The sequence below is a fragment of the Limanda limanda genome, chromosome 16, assembly GCF_963576545.1.
Source record: "Limanda limanda chromosome 16, fLimLim1.1, whole genome shotgun sequence".
NCBI lineage: Eukaryota > Metazoa > Chordata > Actinopteri > Pleuronectiformes > Pleuronectidae > Limanda > Limanda limanda.
This window is the reverse complement of record NC_083651.1, coordinates 9,439,004-9,458,912: the sequence shown is the minus strand read 5'-3', so window position 1 is coordinate 9,458,912 and position 19,909 is coordinate 9,439,004. Positions and strand designations below refer to the sequence as shown.

General features: G+C 38.6%; 1 protein-coding gene across 1 annotated transcript; it reads right to left on the bottom strand.

Annotated features, from left to right (window-relative positions):
* Nucleotides 1-140: 140 nt before the first annotated feature.
* wdfy2 (WD repeat and FYVE domain containing 2) lies at nt 141-18,143 on the bottom strand. Its single transcript, XM_061088195.1, has 12 exons — nt 17,832-18,143; nt 16,246-16,313; nt 14,025-14,098; nt 12,564-12,618; nt 11,367-11,517; nt 8,940-9,052; nt 8,712-8,838; nt 6,952-7,057; nt 6,012-6,113; nt 3,887-4,017; nt 3,667-3,775; nt 141-2,113 (listed from the first exon to the last, which is right to left on the bottom strand). Exons 1-12 carry the CDS (start codon nt 17,966-17,968, stop codon nt 2,084-2,086), a joined length of 1,203 nt encoding a protein of 400 aa, XP_060944178.1. The 5' UTR covers nt 17,969-18,143; the 3' UTR covers nt 141-2,083.
* Nucleotides 18,144-19,909: the final 1,766 nt, after the last annotated feature.

The window sequence follows — 19,909 nt, the reverse complement described above, 5'->3', positions numbered from 1 at the left end:
ACTGTATATTGAGCCTGCACTCTAAATCCTATTTAATATATATAACTAGGAAATAGGAAGGAAAAACCTTTGTGGAATTAAACATTTCAGAGGAAACTACACGTGTAAAAAGAAAGAAAAATACTGATCCGACAGACATCTTTCACATACAGTGCAGTCACGTAGGTAAATACCTGCTCTTTTAATATATTATTCATACACACGTAACATCAAAGATCACAACTGGCCTCAGATGAGTTTATTTTGACTGCAGCAGAAGTTTAGGGTTTGTTTATTTCAATTTTGAGTCTGTTTTCTGGGTTTGGACAACACTGGCGATTCTACACAATTTTGCTCTTAATCACAATGACCATGATCACTGGTATTTCCTTTTCAAAACAAGCAATTTTGTCTACTGGTATGGAGATACTAATTCAGGCAGCAACAATTATCAATAAACCAAACCTCAAACAAGTTGTGGTGCATTATAAACCATTTGGAAACAAAGTCAATACACATAATTTGTAGTTTAGGCGCAGAAACCTCAGGGTCATATTCATGAGTTTAATAGCTGCTGTAAGTGTACCTACATGAGCAGCTATCAAACAGTCAAGAACGTTTTCTCTTTTCTATATTGTTGGAGAAAATCCTTATAAAGCATCAGACACAAACAGTATTTTCAAACATCTTTGGAAACATTAAGAGGGGGTTAATTCAACCTATAATTATCCTCTGACCATTTAAGCAGAAAAGTGATAATCGTTAAAAAAAAGGAAAATTTCATCTTCACAGCATTGGTTTGTAACAACATTTTGCTTCTTGATTCCAGTGCAGACGTAAATATATATTTACAGTAAAGTGACAAAAACAAAACAGTAATGATGAGAACAAAACGAGAGTAAACCATGTTCACGAGGTTCCTGTTAGTGTTTTCACATGTAAAGTATTTAAGTGCTCCCTCTGATTGTTTTTTGATGATATGTGCGTTTGCATGTTAGAAACATTTAGGACAAGCTTGAAATAATAAATAATCTCAAAAGAACATAGGGAATATTTTAAAAGATTAGAGACATTGATTCGATAATTTACAAATGACAGAAACTAACAGGGGTATTCTGCACTGAGACAACCAGGGGACCGTCTGAAAACCCGGTCAGCGTCCATTGTCCTGGGTTAACCTCGCTTACGTTTACTGTCAATATTCTCAGTAGCACCATCTACAGGCAAGGAAGGCAACAGCTCCTGCAGTGATGATGCTTCTGCTACCTGCAGGCAAGGAGGCTGACTTGTCCATTTGTTTACATGTTATATATTTAAGATATAAACTATAAAATATAGAAAATAAGCAAAACTAAAAAAAATATGTTTGTGTGATAAATGCACAACCTGCAAAATAATTGAGTGTTTAGAAAGGTAAACAATTGTTGATTCAATTACTTCTCCAAAACTAAACATTTGCCTGTAGAGGACACCATCTGTAAGTCGTATCTACTGCTGTTACTTTGCTATCCTGCGGACGGTGCAGGTTGTTGAGCGTAGATGAGGTTTGACATGAATACGCAGCTCCCTCTTGAGGAGAATCTGCAGCCGGCTAACTGTGAGATTAAATCTGTCATTGAGTTGGGGTCCAGATCCACAGAGAGCTTCACAAGTCAGGCTTGGTTCGCGGTTATCCGCTGACCGCAGTGCAGGAGCTTGTTTGGTGAGTTTCCAGCATGAGAAGCGGAAAGGAATGCATGAAAATTAAGCAAATAAAGTGTGTCAGCTGCTCACAGAGTCAAACACCTCATTCCCTCACACACACACACACACAGCACAGACAAACATGCAGACACACAAAACAAACACAAACAACTGTCTGTAATCTTGCGCCAACCAAGGCCTGTCCTGATCCCAGGCTGCACCGCTCGCGGCAGTGTCCTCACTGTGGACGCGCAACAGCCGCAGCTTGTTGTTGTTGAATAACTGTTAAATATGATCCGGATGACATCAATACTGTTGAATACGCTGCTCTCTTTCTCTTCCAACTGCGGATGTTCACGGTAAACTCTCACAGTTTGGTGAACAGAGGTTCCCGCCGACTGCTGCCGTGCGTCCCCAGACCTCAGGACACCACAGGAGTCATGTCCCACAGCTGCAGACAAACAAAAGACATCATCTGTTTTTTTTTATTCGAATAGAGACGAAGCAGTTAAAGAGGCTCTTCTACCGACTTTCTGAACCTCGGACAGAGACCAGCATGATCCATGTGTGAAAAGACAGATTTCAAATACAGTTTGTACTAGCATGCGTTTGTTTAGATCATAGATAATAAATAGAGATGGACAATGCGTCTCCACTTCCCCCCCACTATTCAGAAATTAAGCCAACATATCCCATTAGGGAACGCTGCCATCTTGTGTAGCAGCCAAGGCCTCAAGGTCTAATTTATCAGTGGGACCTCTCTACCATGGCTCCATCACACGATCACTACACCACAGATTCTTGCCCCAAATGACGTCCTTGGAGCAAGATGGCACAGTTTATATACTGGATATTTTGGCTTCATTTCTGGATAGTTGGAGACATGTCGTCCATCTTTATATACGGCCTATGGTGGGTCACTATTGGCTTTTCACCAAATTGTATTCATACTTGTCATGTCAAAAACTTGATATGGTCAAGGCTGGATTACCTGCCAGGAAAAGTGAGCAACTGCCACAGGGCCTAAAGTCCCCAGAGGCCTCATAGGGCTGGAGAAACATAAACATTCATACATAGTGCAGAGGGTTGGTATGAATAGAGAGTTCCTCCTGGCAGATTAAATCGAGCCTTAAGCATACAAAGGAAGAAATCGCCTGGGTAGAGTTAAAACGCAACCTGATTAGTTTTGTTAACCATATTCACTTGCTTGTCTTATATGAGACTTGGAAATTAGTGGTGGGGGGAAAAATCGTTTCTGTTCAGTATGGTGATATTTTGCGCCCACGATTATATCGATACTGTAGCACAAAGTATTGCAATATTTAAAAAAAAAAAAAAATGTCTTTCTTTTTTTAATATTTATTTACAATTATATATGTAACAGCACCTGGCTGGCAAAGCATGACGAGGTGAGTTTCAGAGTTTAAAAGATACCTAGTGTGTATGCGGAATGGATGTTCTATACTGCAGGAGATATAGTAACGGCCCAGAGGAACTTTAACATCTGAGCATGTTGACCAACTCCTTTTTCTGAACAAAAATGCCAATATTCCCAAATGAATTTAACATTTTGGGTCATGACCTTGCAGGTCTCAATTTGATTAAAGCTCTAGGTTACTCTTATTTAAATGATTGAGCTCAGTGTTCATGTGAGAGGTCTCCAATCAGAAAATAATTACAAAGGTCCTGTGTCCTGAATGTTCAAGGACAAAGTTTTTGCACTTCAGTTAATGTGTAGAAGACAATGTTGTTCACAGAATTAAATGTGACATTTGAAGTGAGTTGAGCAGTCTTATTTTCCTAATTTTTTATAATGCCTTTGAATAATATGGGGGACATGAATCACAATATATCGCAGAATTGAATCGCAATACTTGCAGTATCGCAATATATCGCAGAATCGCAATACTATTGAATCGTGGCCCAAATATCGCAATGCTATTGAATCGTAACATTTTTGCCAATTCCCACCCCTATTGGAAATACAACAGTTTGTTGCCAGACCTTGATAACCTTGTCAGTGCCAGAGGTAAGCAGATTTCCAGTGGTGGGCTCATAGTGCATGTAAACAATGCTGTGCTTGCTGTCGTGGAAGGTGGCTGTGGGCGCCCGGCTGAAACACACAGAGGGGGGGGGTGACGGTTACTTCACTGTGCGAGCGCTGAGGAAGCCGCTGGCACAAAGGGTCGGTACATGGCGACGACAGAGGCCGATTGTTACTCACTCCTCATCAGTGATGGACTCGTGGCAGCTGTCACACACACGCACCTCGAACTCGAAGCCCATGAGGGGGATGCTGGAGCGTTTGGACGAACACTTGCCGCACACAGCTTGGCCACACTTCCTACAGTGATGCTAGAAAACACAGGAGGACTTGAATTTGCTGTCAGCTTTGATTATTAGCAACAATAGTATTTGTTATCAGCAGCAGCAGAGTTACACAGATGAGTAGGAGTATCTGAAAGACCAGAGGAGGAAAGGAAATCACTGCTTTTCAAGTCAGGGGGAAATTCTGCTTCCGTTCAGACCTGGTTATTTTACATCCATTCTGCATGAGCAACTCTAAGTACCTGTGTTCACACCTGGAATAAAAATACATCCTGATTCTGATTGTGTCTCCTGTGAGCACTTGGGCTCAGATCTCACTTCACTGCAAATATAAGCATATGTTTTTCTGTTCACAAAAAAGGAATTATTGGGTTTTGGGTTTTAAGACGTCACTGAAGATGAAGATTGAAGATGTTACTGATGACAGTGTGTGTGTGTGTGTGTGTGTGTGTGAGTGTGTGTGTGTGTGTGTGTACCAAATTTAGATTCCCTCGAGGTGTTCATGGGATATCACATTCACAAGGCAATGAGGTCACAGCGGCTCTGACCTTTGACCACCAAAACCTGCACAGTTCACTCTTGAGTCCAACTGAATGTTTGTACCAAATTTCAGGAAATGTCCACAAAGAATGAGAGGGACAGTCAGACAATCCCAAAACATAATACTGGCCACTGGCTGTATCAGATCACTCAGGATGGATGCAAATACCAGGTCTTTCTGTGGAAACAGGGTTTCTGTGTAGTCCAAGAGTTAAGCCCAAGTTGTAAACTTTGTGTTTCCTTTGTGGGAGTCCTCGATAATATGCACCTTCAACAAATCAAATCAATAAAGACAATCAATGAAAATTCTAAATAATTTTTTTTAATTTTAAAATGAAAATGTACTTCATTTAAAATAAAACTGTCATTTCTGAGCATCAAATGTTGCCATTGATTTATTAACATGTGTCTGTGATCACACACAACATGAATCAGACCAACAGTAGTCTGATCTAATGTCAGAAAAATGAGTTTGATTTACAGAGCAGAATCTTTCCTCCATGGTCTTGAACAGGACAACAAGTCATTCCGAGTCAGAGGGCGAAAGTTCAAGTCAGAGTCATGAGTCAGCCTGAATGAAGTCCATATCATGTGACCACCCCACCATCACTGGAATGCTCCTGGAACATTTCTGTTTGTGTTCTCTTGATCAGGTTTGTTTCTGAATGTGTGTAGAAATAGAAACCTCCTCCGTTCTCATAGAGTTACAGTCAACATTATGAGCTGCTCAGTGTTTGTCTTAAGTAATACTGAGACTTCTTATGTGTAACAATGACGCGTCTGTTTGTGAAACCTGATCTGCAGAAACACAAACATAACCCTGTGTTGTGTTTGGTTCCTGAAAATTGCTGAGCAGTCGAAAAACTTCTGTTATTGAATCCATGGACACAAAGGAGTAACCACAACGTAAAGCTGTTCCTGTGAATGAGGTAATAAAACAGCCACAGGATGTTTGCTTGCCATTAGTGTAACACAAGCCAAGAGTTGTGCTCATTTGCAGGAAAGTTGTTAACAGCTACAGAATCAGTCCATCTGTTTTAGACGAGTAACAGATTTTAGAGCAGTGATGATAGTTGTTGATCTGATGCTTTGTCACTATGTTTTTTTACCTCCACGAAGGACTTTATGTTTTCACCTCTGTACATTGGTTTGTTTGTAAGCAGGATAAAGAACAGTTTAACTGATTTCATGAATCTTGGGTTGGGACATGAGTCAAGAAAGAACCCATTAAATTTTTGTGTGAATCTGGACCAAGAGTTGGATCTTACATTTTTCTTCAAATTGTTTGACATTGCGAAATAGGGCATTTTCTTGACATCATCCCAGGGAGAAATGCATGGATCTGAATCTGTGTAATTTGCTGCAACTTGACTGAATTTCATGGGACTGTTGGCAGAGGTATGAGCTCTACTGGGAGCCATTCACGTTTTATATAGAAATGAAATGATAAAAATAAAAATAGATGTGTGTGTGTGTTGTACCTGTCGTAGGCCGATCTTCTTACTGTCCCACATCTGTTTGAAGTTCCAGAAGAAAGGCTGCTCACACTTCTGACATGAGTCACTGTCAAGCCACTCCGGAGTCTGTGCAAACACACAATTCTTAAATTATAGATGTTTCCCGTTTTTAGAATTTCGTTTTCCAAACTATGGAACAATATTCAGTATTTAAAAACAAACTTAAATCCACCAAAAATGTTTAGAAGTCTTAAGGTAGAACTGACGTCAAACTTTTCATTAAGATTTTAAGCTGTTGGGTGGAAAAATGATGGAAGGAAAACAAACATTTGGCTATTTGGTTTTCTTTGGACAGGCAGTTAAGAATATCAATATTAAACCGGAAGTCAGGATGTGACTCAGAATAAAGAGGGGACATAAAACTATAACTAAATTTGAATATATTTGTTTATGATACTTCAGTATTGCTTAAACAAAAGAATCCAACTCCTCCAGTTTGACCTCTTTCCGCTCTCTAAATCGCAAAGCTGTAATGATTTCGCTATTTAACCTCCTTCCCTGCGTATTTAACCTGCACAAAGCAACATTAGCTGAGAGACACAGTTTGGGGAACAATAGCCACCGACTGTTTATATTTTATAGCTCGACGCAAGGGATCTCAGCTGCAACACAACCAATGAGTCAGAAAATAAAATTAAGATGATAATTTGGGCCGAATAACAAAGCAGAATGACACGGTGGCATAATGAAAGTGACTCTGGGTAAATGAAGAAGCAATCAAGTAGTCAGTAAGCGTGTGGAGACTGGCAGAGCAGAGAGGGAGAGGAGACGTTTGTTTCTTCAGAGAATTCATTCCAGAGCAGGAGGGAAAGTAAATATGAGCAGTTTGTCTGAGCCACAGTGAAAACGCACAGCAGTTCATAGATAATGAATAAGTGCCTGTGGGTTGATGTTAGACTTTCACCTCTTGTCTTGTTACGTCCATGTTCCAGATGACGATGCCTCCATCTGAGCTGCAGGAGATGAGCTGACGAGTGTGTGAGGCGTAGCACAATCCCTGAACCTTGTCACTGTAGACGGAGTTCACGCACACACACAAAACACACATTCATTGGACAAATGACTAAGCAAGAGCTGAAATAAACAGTAAAGAGCAGAGATGATGTCCCAGCATGGGTTCTATGAAGAATACATACAAATTTGAAAAGTTCAAATTCAAGATTTTAAACTCTGTATTCTGCGACACAACAGCCACATTAAGCTTGTGGGTAAACACTAGGGATGGGGGAAAAAATAAATTCTGTTACAAATCGCGATTCTTGTGAATGACGATTTAAAATCGCCATGCTGCCTCCCAAATCGATTTAATAATAATAATAATAATTATTTTTTAAAAACATATTTATTGGTTTATACCGGGGGGGATATATGGGGGGAGCAACATCACCCCAGAGCATGTTGACCAGCTCTTGTTTTTGCACAAGAATCTAAACATACCCAAGCACTAGCATTGCATCGCCTACATGCAAACAACAATAGCCTACTTTTTGTTTATTTCAAAGTTTATATTTTAAGTAAACTTTTAGTCATTCTATTTAATTTACCTTTTATTTATTGTTTAAAAGTAGCCTAAGTGGCATACATTTCTTAATCTGTCAGTTTGTGTGCAGTTGACAGGGGTTATACAATAAATGGTAAATGGATTTGTATTTTTATAGCGCTTTTCTAGTCTGATGATGACCACTCAAAGCGCTTTACAGTACAGTTTCACATTCACCCATTCACACACACATTCATACAGTGCATCTATTCACAGCACTTTGTTATTCTATGGGGGGCTATTCAGGGTTCAGCATCTTGCCCAAGGACACTTCGGCTGCAGATAGTTCAGACTGGGGATCGAACCGCCGACCTTCAGGTTGGAGGACGACCACTCTACCCAATAATAGGGCACATCTCATTTATTTTCTTTATTGGCTGCGCGGCAGTCATTAAGTTAATGTTAATATTTGAAATAAAACTGGTAAAGCTCTAATTGAATTTGACTGTGTCGTATTTGAAGGTATGATTCAACATTTTTCCATGGTCCAGTATTTAAAAAAAAAAAAATAACCAAAAGAAATCCCAGGAAATCGTAATATCGAATCGCAATACCCACAGAAATCTCAATACATATCGTATCGCCACCTAAGTATCGGGATAGTATCGTATCGGGAGGTCCCTGATCCCCCAATACATGAATATGATATCATATATGTTGATCTAAATTCATTAATCAATGAATCAACTGATCTATAAAATGTCAGAAAACTGTGAAAGATTCCACACAATTCACTAATTTCAAGGACGATGTTTTTCAAATTTCTGTTCAGAAGCCAAAGATATAAATTACTATTATTTCTGCTAGTAATTGAATGTTGTCAGATTAACGTAAAGGTTAAATATGAAAAGGCAGAGATAAAATGACTTGAATTACAAAAACAATTATTTCACTGACGTTGCCTCATCTTCTGTCATTATATTCATGCTGTTCACACACCACTCCTGCATCTCTTACTCAAATATTGTGTACACACTGTGACCCTGTCTGTGTCGGAATACACGTAATAAATACGAAAAGACAACATCAATCTATCAGCACAAAAAAAATAAGTGTATAATTATAACTCAGTGTCCTTCAGCTGGATAACAATAAATAACATTTTCAGAGTTGGTGATTCTTACTTGTGTCCTTGCAGTTCAATGGCTGTTCCTTTTCTCCCTCCGATGTCCCACATGATGATGGAGTGGTCTGAGCTGCCGGAGAACAGCACCCTCTGGACCGGGTCCCAACTCAGTGCCGTCACATTACCTACATCACATTCAATTCCTTGTTTTGTCTGATCAACAGTTCAAAACTCTTAAACATTCAGTTAGTGATTATTGATTGGTTAATGTGTGTGGTGTGTGTACCAGTGTGTCCCTTGAAGGTGGTGACCAGGCTGCAGCTGTCCTGCTCCAGCTTCAGGATGGTCACCTGACCGGACTGGTCCCCTACGAAGGCGTGTCTGGTTTCCACATCGAACCTGAGTGAACATTAAGGTTGAAGAAGAAGAAACTGTCCTGCTTAAGAGACGACTGATGCTTCAATTCAGATTTGATCTACTTCTCGACCAAAAAAACACAAATCAAAAAGACGGCATCACTATAGTTTCAAAGAGCAGCTGTGCTCAACAACCCACAACTAACATGAGCTATATGAGCTGATACAAATCATTGCAACACTGACAACACTGTAGAAGAGCAGAAAACAACCACTGCACAAAGAAAACCCTCATTATTCTACACAATCTAAAAACAATACTAATCTAAATACAGGAAAATTCGTTTTCAGGAGCTTTGTGCCTTTGTAATGTAATGGAAATTTACTTAATAACTTCTTAGTTTATGCTTACAGCAGACATTTCAATCTAGAGTACAGCTCAACATAAACTTTATGGTGCACCCACTGTCTAGCATGTGAGCACATTGTCTATAAATTTCTAGCAGAAGTTGATCCTGAGATCACCTGAATTCTATGGTGACCTTTTGCTCTACCCTGGTTTAACTGTTTGTCCTTTGGTTTGAAGAACTCAGCTGACTGACACAACACCCTAACAATACATGCTTCTATTTCCTCTCCAACACATTTGGGATGCAGCCCATAGGTCACAGACACTTCACATATCATCACACTTGCAACCTCCACCTTGCCTGTATGATCCTTTCTGCAGAAAGCTTTTACAAATCAATTTACAAAGACAACTTGTCTCAGGAACTCGTTTGTTGATCCAATTTCCACAACAGTTAACATGTGGATCGTCTCAGTTGAGCATAGATTTGGTCGACTGAGTCCTAATCAAGCATCAACCATTTGGAATTGAGTAACAACGTGGAAGAAGTTGAATATTGTTTCACTAAAATATTATCTACAAAAGCACATCTGCATGAATAGTCGCAAATATGACACATTTAAAAGTTGACCTTTCCCAAGCAGCCAGAATATAGACACAAAAAACACAGGACTATGGCACTGTCACTGACAGTAAAGCTTAAAGCTGTCAGTCAGTTTCTCAATCTTGATTATTAGCATCACAAAATCTTTGAGCAGCTCAACATACCCAGGATATCTTTTCGTTATCTGGCTTCACTTGACCTAACACTGCCGTAACATTTGTGATGTATTGATATATTCGAGAAATACTTCTTCCGTTTGTTAGAAGCTCTGTTTTAAAACCTGACAATCACTATTTTTCCCATCACTGTATCCTAAACTATTGCTTTTTCAGTTGTCAGTACTTGAGACTTATTCTGTTATAATGAACTTAACAGTTAAGCTTTGCCGTTGAGCATGAGTTACCATGGGGATTTACTCCAGTAAGAAGTGAACCAGCTTCGTAGGACAGAAAACTACAAGACCACAAGGTACAAATCTACAAAGACACCCAGGTGTGACTTCATCCAACTGTGCAATCCTGCTTTCATTGTGAATAGGGAATAATTCATGGATCTTGATGAAAAAAATTCATTTATATATATATTTATGGAACTGATATCTTTGTGTATGTTTGCAATTTTGCTTTAAGATTTAAATTAAGGAGATTGTTGGGCCTTGGTGGAAGTTTGCACTCTACTCAGGGACCTTCTAGTTTTATTTGTGTTTCTATTCCTACAAAACACAGCAAATATCCCCATGGCTGGACCAAAAAAAATATTATCTTGACTTATACTTATATTCAACAAGTCGTTTTGTCTGAATAACTTTAGAAAATGTATTAATAAAAATATGTGACCTCTCTCACATGAAAACCTTCTAATGTGTTGTTTTTAAAAAAATTAAATACTTCATTGAATATTAGCGCTGCAGTGTTGTGTTTTGTCCTACGGGGCTGCTCATCAAACAGAATCAGATCAGACCCTCAGAATCGTGGCTCCAGTCACTACAAACACAGACACCATATCCCACTGGATTTCTTGCTAAACAGAGCAGGCAAGTTAGCATGTTGAAGCTAGCAGTGCTCGGGCCTAATGGCAGGCTCATTGGTATGGATCAGTGTTAGTGCGGAGCACTTCAGCCTTTCATCTGGCCATTACAGAAACCAACTCGGCCCGTTTCCTTGACAACAGCATGACTGATGCCTATTGTTAGCCCTTCTCAGCAGTATGAACTAACTGGAGGCTAATCTCGATTGCCCTTTTTTATGTCGCTATGGCCTTAAAATAGACTGTGTTGTCATAATGAAAAAGGTTTTTCAGAGTCCGAAAGCACCAAAGATGGCTCGTCCCTTCCCACTCGGTTCCCGGAGTCTGCGAACCAACACAAACAGAGCAGGAGGGGAAGCTGGGAATGTTAAAGGATACTGTAGTCCAGAAACCCAGGCGGCCGTGCGGTATGTCCCCAGCTGCTGGCCGCTCTCCGAGCAGTGCCAGGTGAAGTTTTTGTCTTGGCCAGTGCTCAGGAGCCACTCCATCTCCAACACAAACAGCACCACTGTCACTCTGCCCTGGTGGGCTGCACATGCAAAAAAAAACACACACACAAAAACTGCACATGAGTTCCATTTCCGCATTCATCTGAATCTAAGATTTCTCCTCACAGAAATGACGCCAACTATTTTAAAACACTATCCAATCTGCATATTTACAAGCGTAATTCAGATCTAACCTATTTTAGAAGAAGAAAGATGGTGCAGCACCATTTCTTCCTTTAAAGAAACATGTCATCAACTAATGTAGAGGAAGTTGTTCTGCACTGTTGTAGAGACATTTTGAGATCTTACAATTTAACCGGAAAGCACCAACTAATAACAGAATAGCTGCTTTTTAACATGTACTGAAGTCATCCGGATGGGCTGTATGTGATAAAAAAATTCTCTGAGTCAGTTTTTTCTGGACATTTTCCGGTGATATGTCCTGAAAACGTCTGAGTGAGCGAGTGACTGGGGATATTGATTATGGTTCTGAACAGCAACAAACGCAAAACTGAAAGAATACAAATATTCCAGGCCAAAAAAGAGGTGGCATAAGAAGCTGACAACAATTTTAACTTGGAAGGACAAGACTTTTTGTTTACTGCCTCTGCATTCAATAGGCACCACCCCTCACCTGGATTTACCTTCCAATCAAACTGATGTATGTTTAATGGAATTTTCCAGTAAGTTTGGTTTAGTTTACTTACTTAATGCTCTAAAAACGGGGTGAAACTTAATGATTGACAGCTTAGATCAACTCGCATTTGAACGATCGGTGTATCGGTGGGACTCCAAATGTCCCGGATAGTTTGGATTCATTTCTGGATAGTGGGAGAAAGTGGAAAGTAGATGTGTCGTCCATTTTATACAGTCTATGGTTCTACATAGAGTTTACAACTGAAGTCATATGACTATTTGACAATGGTAAAAAAAAAAAGTGTATCCGCACTGATGATCCAATATCTAGTAGAAATCATATATCATTCCTTTTTTTCAGTATTAATTAATATCACCAAGTGGTTTATGATAAAGAAATTGCGGTGATATTTACTGACACACACGCACACACACACACTTCCACCCTCACCCTGGTAGGTGCGTGCAGGGGTGATCTTGTTGTAGTCCTCTGCCAGGATGAATTCCTGAAAGATAGGAAGCGAAGATAAAAGCTCACACTGTCTGGGGCCAGTGTGTAGGGTTCTGAGGAAATCAATGAATGGGGAAAACTTCAACGGGTTTTCAAGTAAACACACAAAATGAGATTTGTAGAGATTCTCTGTCAATCATTATTTTTTTACAAGTACAGTACTGACCTCAAGTATTTGCAAACTGTGCTGAATATAAAACATGACCTAAAAGCCTTTGATTAAGTCTCAAATGTTCCTTGAAATACTTGTAGGGCTTCCTTCCTAAGAAATACTTTCCAGCTTCACCATCGTAAAGTGTAATTGCAAATGACTGAATTTGAAAAACTGCAGGCCTGTGTAAAGGGCAGCAAAAACCAGAACAGATATCCTCTGAACACCCATAACAAAACATTTAAGGAACGGGAAGTTTTAGGGTGGGAAAATTAAAATGTTGACTTTGTGTTTTGGGGGAACTTGTCTCATACTAAACAAGTCACGCAGTGAAGTGGTCATGAACCAAAAACAAAAGCTGGACAGTAGAAAGGTCGGTATCTTAGAATAGACTGGTCTGCATCATGTGAGGTTTGTTTGACATAAAATACACTTCCTAAAACAAACAAGAACACCAGTCTGTATGGAGGCATGACCACTACAATGTTCATTAAATCATAATGCTTATTTCTGTTGGTTTTGGAGATTTTTAATTAATGAGTTGGACCTTAAGGAAATAAGAACAAGAATCAAAGTGTGGGTACAGGGGAAATTGAACCTGTTGTTGCTGTTACAAGAAATGTCAGGGGGCAGAAGCTTTACGGATAATCCTCAAAGGAAACATGAACACTCGTAGTAAAAGTCATTGCTCCCTGCTGGACAACGTGCTAAATGGACAAACTGACCACTGGGGTCAAATGACTTTGAAACATGTGTAATAATAGTCTTTTTATTTCTTTAAAACACATTGGATTCTGCACTTGGAATGGTGATTTGTTGGTGAGTTCGTTGGTGAGAATTTTTCATCTATCTCCATTATCAGACAATAGTATTTGATTTGTCAAATACCTTGGTCTGTAAAGTACCTGCAAAACTAAAAAACACTCTCATCCTCAGCTGTATAATGATTAGAATGATTTAACATCTGAAAAAAGTTTAAAAAAACATTAAGTCTGTCTAAGGTTAGCACTAAGATGGACGGGTACAACTACGCAGCTTTAGGAGAAAATATGACATTTCAGAGCTCAGAGGTATTCATTTCTCTCCACGTTTGAGGTCAGAGTGACCTGATGAAACTCTCATCCCAACTGAATAAACACCCTCATCAGAAACATTCCTGTTGCTCAGAAGAGCAGCCGAAATAGACCACAGCTGATGAGGGAATGGGGAAAAAGGTGAGAGAGAGGAACCAAGTTGCTGGTCGAACTTACACAGATACTCCCAGTGTCCATCCCCAGAGACAGCCTCCTGGTTTCTGGGTTAAAGGACATACAGGAGCACGAGGCTGGAGACACAAAGACAAACACAAACAGTGAACAGTCTGCATGTATGTCCAGAGGTGGCAAGATAACTCAAATGTAGAAATACACACATTGTAAAGTAGAAATACAGATACAGATATTTGTGTTAAAAAAGACTCTAGTGAAAGTAGAAGTACTGATTCAACTCCTTTACTCAGGTAAATCGACTTAAGTACAAAATGATACATGATGCCCCTTAAGATAACTCGGCAAAACTGAAAAAGTCCCAGGCACACAAAATAGGATTGTTTTCCTCTTTTGTTAACAACCTGCACAGTGCTGGTACAGTGAAAGAAAAAAAAAATCACTAGACAGAGTCTAGTTTTGCTGCAAGCCATATTAAATACCCATGTAAAGTACAGATACCTGAAAAATCTACTTAAGTACAGCAACGAAGTATTTGTACTTTGTTACTTCCCACCTTTGTGTATGTCTGTGTTTGTGTATGTTTCTTTGGGGTAAATGTACCATACAATTCATTGCCAATGTAGTTTCTGTCTCTCTGAAGCACACTTTCAAGCATAACTGTCCTTAAAGGTTTTTGGAAGCCAATAATGATAAAACGGTGTAATTAAATACCCGTAACAAATAATACACACCAATAGGTTCAATATTAAACCTCTTGTCTATTTTAATGTGTCCGCTGATCTGTGTAAAATGACACATGGGGGTTAAGGATATGAGTCAAGATACATTATTTTCAGACAGATTTATCAGAGTGGTCCATGTGCTTCGTGAGCTCTGACTAAATGTGAATCATTGGAGCTGTTTGTGTCTTTCCTGTCTGATGAAATCTGCTGAATAACATAACATTAATTTATGCCCACTGGCTTTAAAACTAAACATTAAGTTTCAATGTGCTCCAAGGCTCCAAAACAACAACAGAGGTGAATAATCATCCTGCTTAACAAATCATCAACATTCACAGCTTTGTGCTGGTCATATACAGGTGCCTTTATTATTCTGTCTACCCCCTGCAGCCTCTGGGCTACTTGCTTACTACACAAATCAGTTTTAATCCACAGTCAACAATGATTATGGTCTATTAAAATGAAATGTATTTAAATTGGTTTGATTGTCCTCTGGGCAGTTTTATTTCGCACATCTGGTGAATTTGATATATTAAAGAGAAAATTAACTCTACAAATATATTCTTGTTTATTTTTCTGTATGCAATTTACACGTTTAAAAAAGAGCTGCTTCCAATCAAAATCTGTATTTGGCCATATGAAGCATCTTTATCTCAAAACCAAAGCAGTGCCCAATCAGTCAACATAGATTACAGTAATTTAATATTCAAAGTAAAACGCATTTTTTTCCTCTTACAAGGAGCCAAAATATATTTTGTTTTTTAAAGGTTATTGGGGATAATGACCCCAAAATGAAGGGATTATAGATATTGATGTTGACCTTTGAACCATTTGGGGATAACAGAGTGCTGTCGTAATATCCTGGATGTTTTGGCTGAAGTTTGTGGGACAAAAGTCGCTGCAATTTGACTTGATCTCAGTTAGCAGCACAAAAATAACATTAAAAAAAACCAGGAGGAAGGACTAAATCATTATGTGTATATATATTAAATCACATTATAATCCTTCAGATCATTATACAAACTGGAAATATATTTTTTGAAATCCTGAAAGTACTGATTAACATGAATTCTTATGAACACCCATTTCAGTTTGTCTGTAAATAGTAAAGTCAGTAAACTGAAATGTGAAATATGCTGAATGAAGCCTCTGCCGCCCATTTTGTGAGCTACAGATCTTGCTGATGGTAGCATAGGATTTCCTTGAGTTGCACAACGGGAGGACCACACGGAAAGACAGTGTCACAGACATACAGCACTGAGGAGAACAAACAGTCCTGCAGGAGCTCGAGGCAATTAGTTCATGTCAGTCCGAGAGACTGTATCATTTATATTGGTCATGATTAGGAAAGACATTCACCCAGAGGAAGAGAGAGCAAAAAACAGGAATTAGCAACTGGCCTATTCCAAGAAGTTTATGATACCTGGACAACTTTGCTGACTCAAAGTCACACACTCATACATCTTCCGACTTACAGCCTTTACAGAATATCCGCCCTGAGAACCTTTAATCAAACACAAGTATTAGGCAAGAATACTTACATGGCAATGTGTGGTGGACGCTGGGCCAGTACTGACCACTGTCTCTCTTCAGCCATACTCGAATAGCCCTGTGGACGGAAACCAGAAAGATTTAGCAATGCAATGTGGGAACACTCTACAGTTATACAAATTCCAGTATGTCGGAGAAAATGGGGAAACATTTAGATGAGGATGTGCATTCGCAGCTGAATAAAACTCAAAGTTACGATGATGACCCTCGTAAGTTGCCACTTCTGAAAAATTAAGCCCAGCTCTCCCCAGATGAATATCTGTTTAGTTTTAGAGCTGAAAGATGAGTCAACCAATAGAAAATCAATCAGCAACTACTGACTCATCATTAAATCTAACCACTAACCCCAAAATGTGTTTGTCCCCACGACTCCAATGTAAGGACTCTTAAATTAAACAGTCTCTTTGATCAAAAAGGCTTATGGCTTCCCCACTGCTTTCACAGGCTCCTCTGACCAGTTTGTGTACAACTACCACGAGCTAGTTCAGCCTGTCTTTCCTCACAATTAATTGTATGTACTTTTACGTCTGAAATGTTACAGGAGATAAAACATGAAGGTCTGTCACAGGTAGTAAGTTGAACTGGATCAGGGTCATGGATTGTTGACCTATTTCAGACTTGGTATTAACGTCTGTCCTGAATGATCTGATCACTGGTGGACAGTTAAGAGTAAAGGTGTTAATGCACCCAAATGATCCTCAGGTGATCCGGAGGGGATATGACGTGAGAGTGACTGAATACCAGGGCTCAACTAATACGGAATTTTCTTGGCTGCAAAATTTGTCAATGATTCCGGCTTTATATCTTAAAGTTCAACCATCTGTTGATCCTTAAGTCACTGTAAATAAAAAGAAAACAGAACAATGTAGAACTTGAAAATAGGAAATAAATATCATTTTGTTTTACATCAAATGAAAACATATATCAACATATTTTCTGCATTGTCTTGTTTTGTACATTAACATTAATATTGATATTGAAATGTCAGTCAAATTATCATATCAGCAGATTTTTGTTTTTATTATCATTCAACAGATAAATTGCTCAGGTTCCTCTATACAAGTTAATATGAGGACAGGGCACATTTGGACATACACCCCACCACCCCCTATCCCCAGCATTTACTGATTCACACCACAGACACACACAGACACACACACACACACAGTCATAGACACACATAGACACAACCACACACACACACACACGGTGAAGGTAGAAACAGGTCCGTTTGGGCTCTGGATCACTTACTGTAGCTAGACAGGTTAACCAACCCGTTTAATCTGTCATTAGAATATGTCAAACAAGCCCCAGCCTGAACATTTGAATGAGTTCATGTTTAACTAGCTTAATTAGAAAATAGCAAAATTAAATATTAACAGCCCAAAGTTATTTATAAGCTCAAACGTTCGTTAAGTGACGTTCAATGACTGTCACCTGAGATTTTTACATAAATACTGGACAGCCCGGTTCTGTTTTAATGAGCAGCCGGTTTTTAATTCGAGGCTGGGACCGGGTCGTAGGGGAGTCAGTGACCGACGGGAGGAGCAGGTGGAGCGGGGATGGTGGATGGTACCTGTCCTCAGACACGCTGATCACACCGTCTTCTTTGGGGATGATGACCGCCGTGCTCACGACCTCCTGGAAAGCCTCGATCTTGCTCAGCAGACACGGCTTCCGAGCCTGCGGCTGGGGCTGGATTTCGGCCGCCATGGGTCGGTGGTGGTGCGCAAGCCTCGGCGTACGGTCCTGTCTCCGGCAAACATAACCACCCGGTCCGGCGGAGGAGCTGCGGCTGGGAGCTGCGAGGCTATGAGAGGCTAGGCTAGGCTAAGTTAAGCTATGCTAAGCTGTCAGGAGAGCAACACACACACACGGTGCTGCGACGCTGTCAGCTGACCCACGCACATACGTCATGCACGTCGACGTAAACGCCATATTGGACCGGACGACTGAGCTGTAAACAAACACAAGTAAACAGAGTATCTGCGATTAGACTGAATAGAAAGCGCTATATCGTTTACATTGTAATATATGGAGAATTAAAACACGTCTTTCTCCATTTATTTATAACCTCGACACTTCGGCTAAATTTGTCTTTTAAGTTTTATATTTTGTTATATTTTATTATGAGATGACTTGGCTTCTCTTCTGTGAGCTGTGTTGTCGTCCATCTTTATCATAGACTGCAATTAAAACAAATTATATAGACTTTATATAATTTAGGTCTGTATGTGGATTCTAGATGGACTTAATATGAAATAAGATCTAATATAAAAGTAAAGTAGGATAATACCAGGTCTTATATTCATATATATCATTTCATACAATAATATTGTCTTTTGCACGCTCTGTCTACATATTCTTACACTCATAGTATATTATATTATCTATTGTATAGTCAAATACTTATATTTATACCTTTACTATATATCATATCATATTATATCATACTCTTGTATATTCTTGTATATACACATATTTATACATGTGTACATGTTATTATTATTATTATTATTATTATTATTATTATATTAACTATTATTGTTACTAATACTGTTGCTGCCATTATTACTATATACTGCTATTATATTGGTATAATTACTATCATACATAAATATATATTATGTTATATTATATACTATATATACTGTACTATTTTTATATACTGTCTAACAATAACATTACCATCATCAGTACTATTACCATCATCTTGCCACTGCACCTTATCTACCTATTTATCTTGTGTTTCTGTTTTTATTCTTTCAACCTCAATATTTTTTATTTTATTCCATTGTATTGTATTTTATTGTAAAGATCTTTATACAGACTCTCTCTATAGACTGTATATAAAGAAATTTAAACATACACTTTATATAGATTGTAAAGTTCTTGTTATGACACTCAACAAAGATTATTTTTGGATATAAGGATTGTTAAATGGATATGGTACATGCGCAGACTCACATGAAAATTACTTTTATAAAAAGGGTACTAACATTTTAAAAATATTAGTATAATACATCCCCCAAAACCACACAGCAAATACACATCTGGCTTTTAATGGTTAATGTGTAATTTCCTGACTAGTTTCAGTATTTATTAAGGCATTAAAGGGAAGTTTGTTGTTTTGATATGACACATGGGACTTTTAAGTTTAGGGGCTTTTATATCGGAGGTTATAAAAAAGGAAGTTTATTTTAGTGTGGGCGGGCCTTGATCGTAGTAAAGTGAGCATCGATCGTTTCCGGCCATGACCTTCAAAATAAACCTCAATTTACAACGCCATAGTCGTGCTTTGGTCGCTCTATCAAAAGAAAATATTCCTGTGAAACAAACTGTCGATGTATATCATTGATAGAGATAATTAAATTTTGAGTGTAACAAACAACATTATGACAAATTCCATGAAAACACTTTAAGAACTTCTGACATTGTTCATTAAAAAAGTCAAGTTTCAATCATGAGCTCAGCTGAGCTGATAATCATGTGTGGACTTCACAATAAACGTGTAAATAGTAAAGTCAGTAAAATACAGTATGATGTATATAGGAATTATTGTTTTTTATTTAAGGCCAAATATAAGAAATGGAAAAAACATATAAAAATTCCCAAACGTTTAAAAAATAGAATAAATGATTTTAATTATATTGC

Coding starts and splice junctions, on each gene's coding strand:
- wdfy2 (XM_061088195.1), bottom strand. CDS start 17,968: ATGGCGGCCGAAATCCAGCCCCAGCCGCAGGCTCGGAAGCCGTGTCTG. Junction 12,619..14,024: donor TGGACACTGGGAGTATCTGT/GTAAGTTCGACC, acceptor CCTATCTTTCAG/GAATTCATCCTGGCAGAGGA. Junction 7,058..8,711: donor ATTGAACTGCAAGGACACAA/GTAAGAATCACC, acceptor CTCCGTCTACAG/TGACAAGGTTCAGGGATTGT.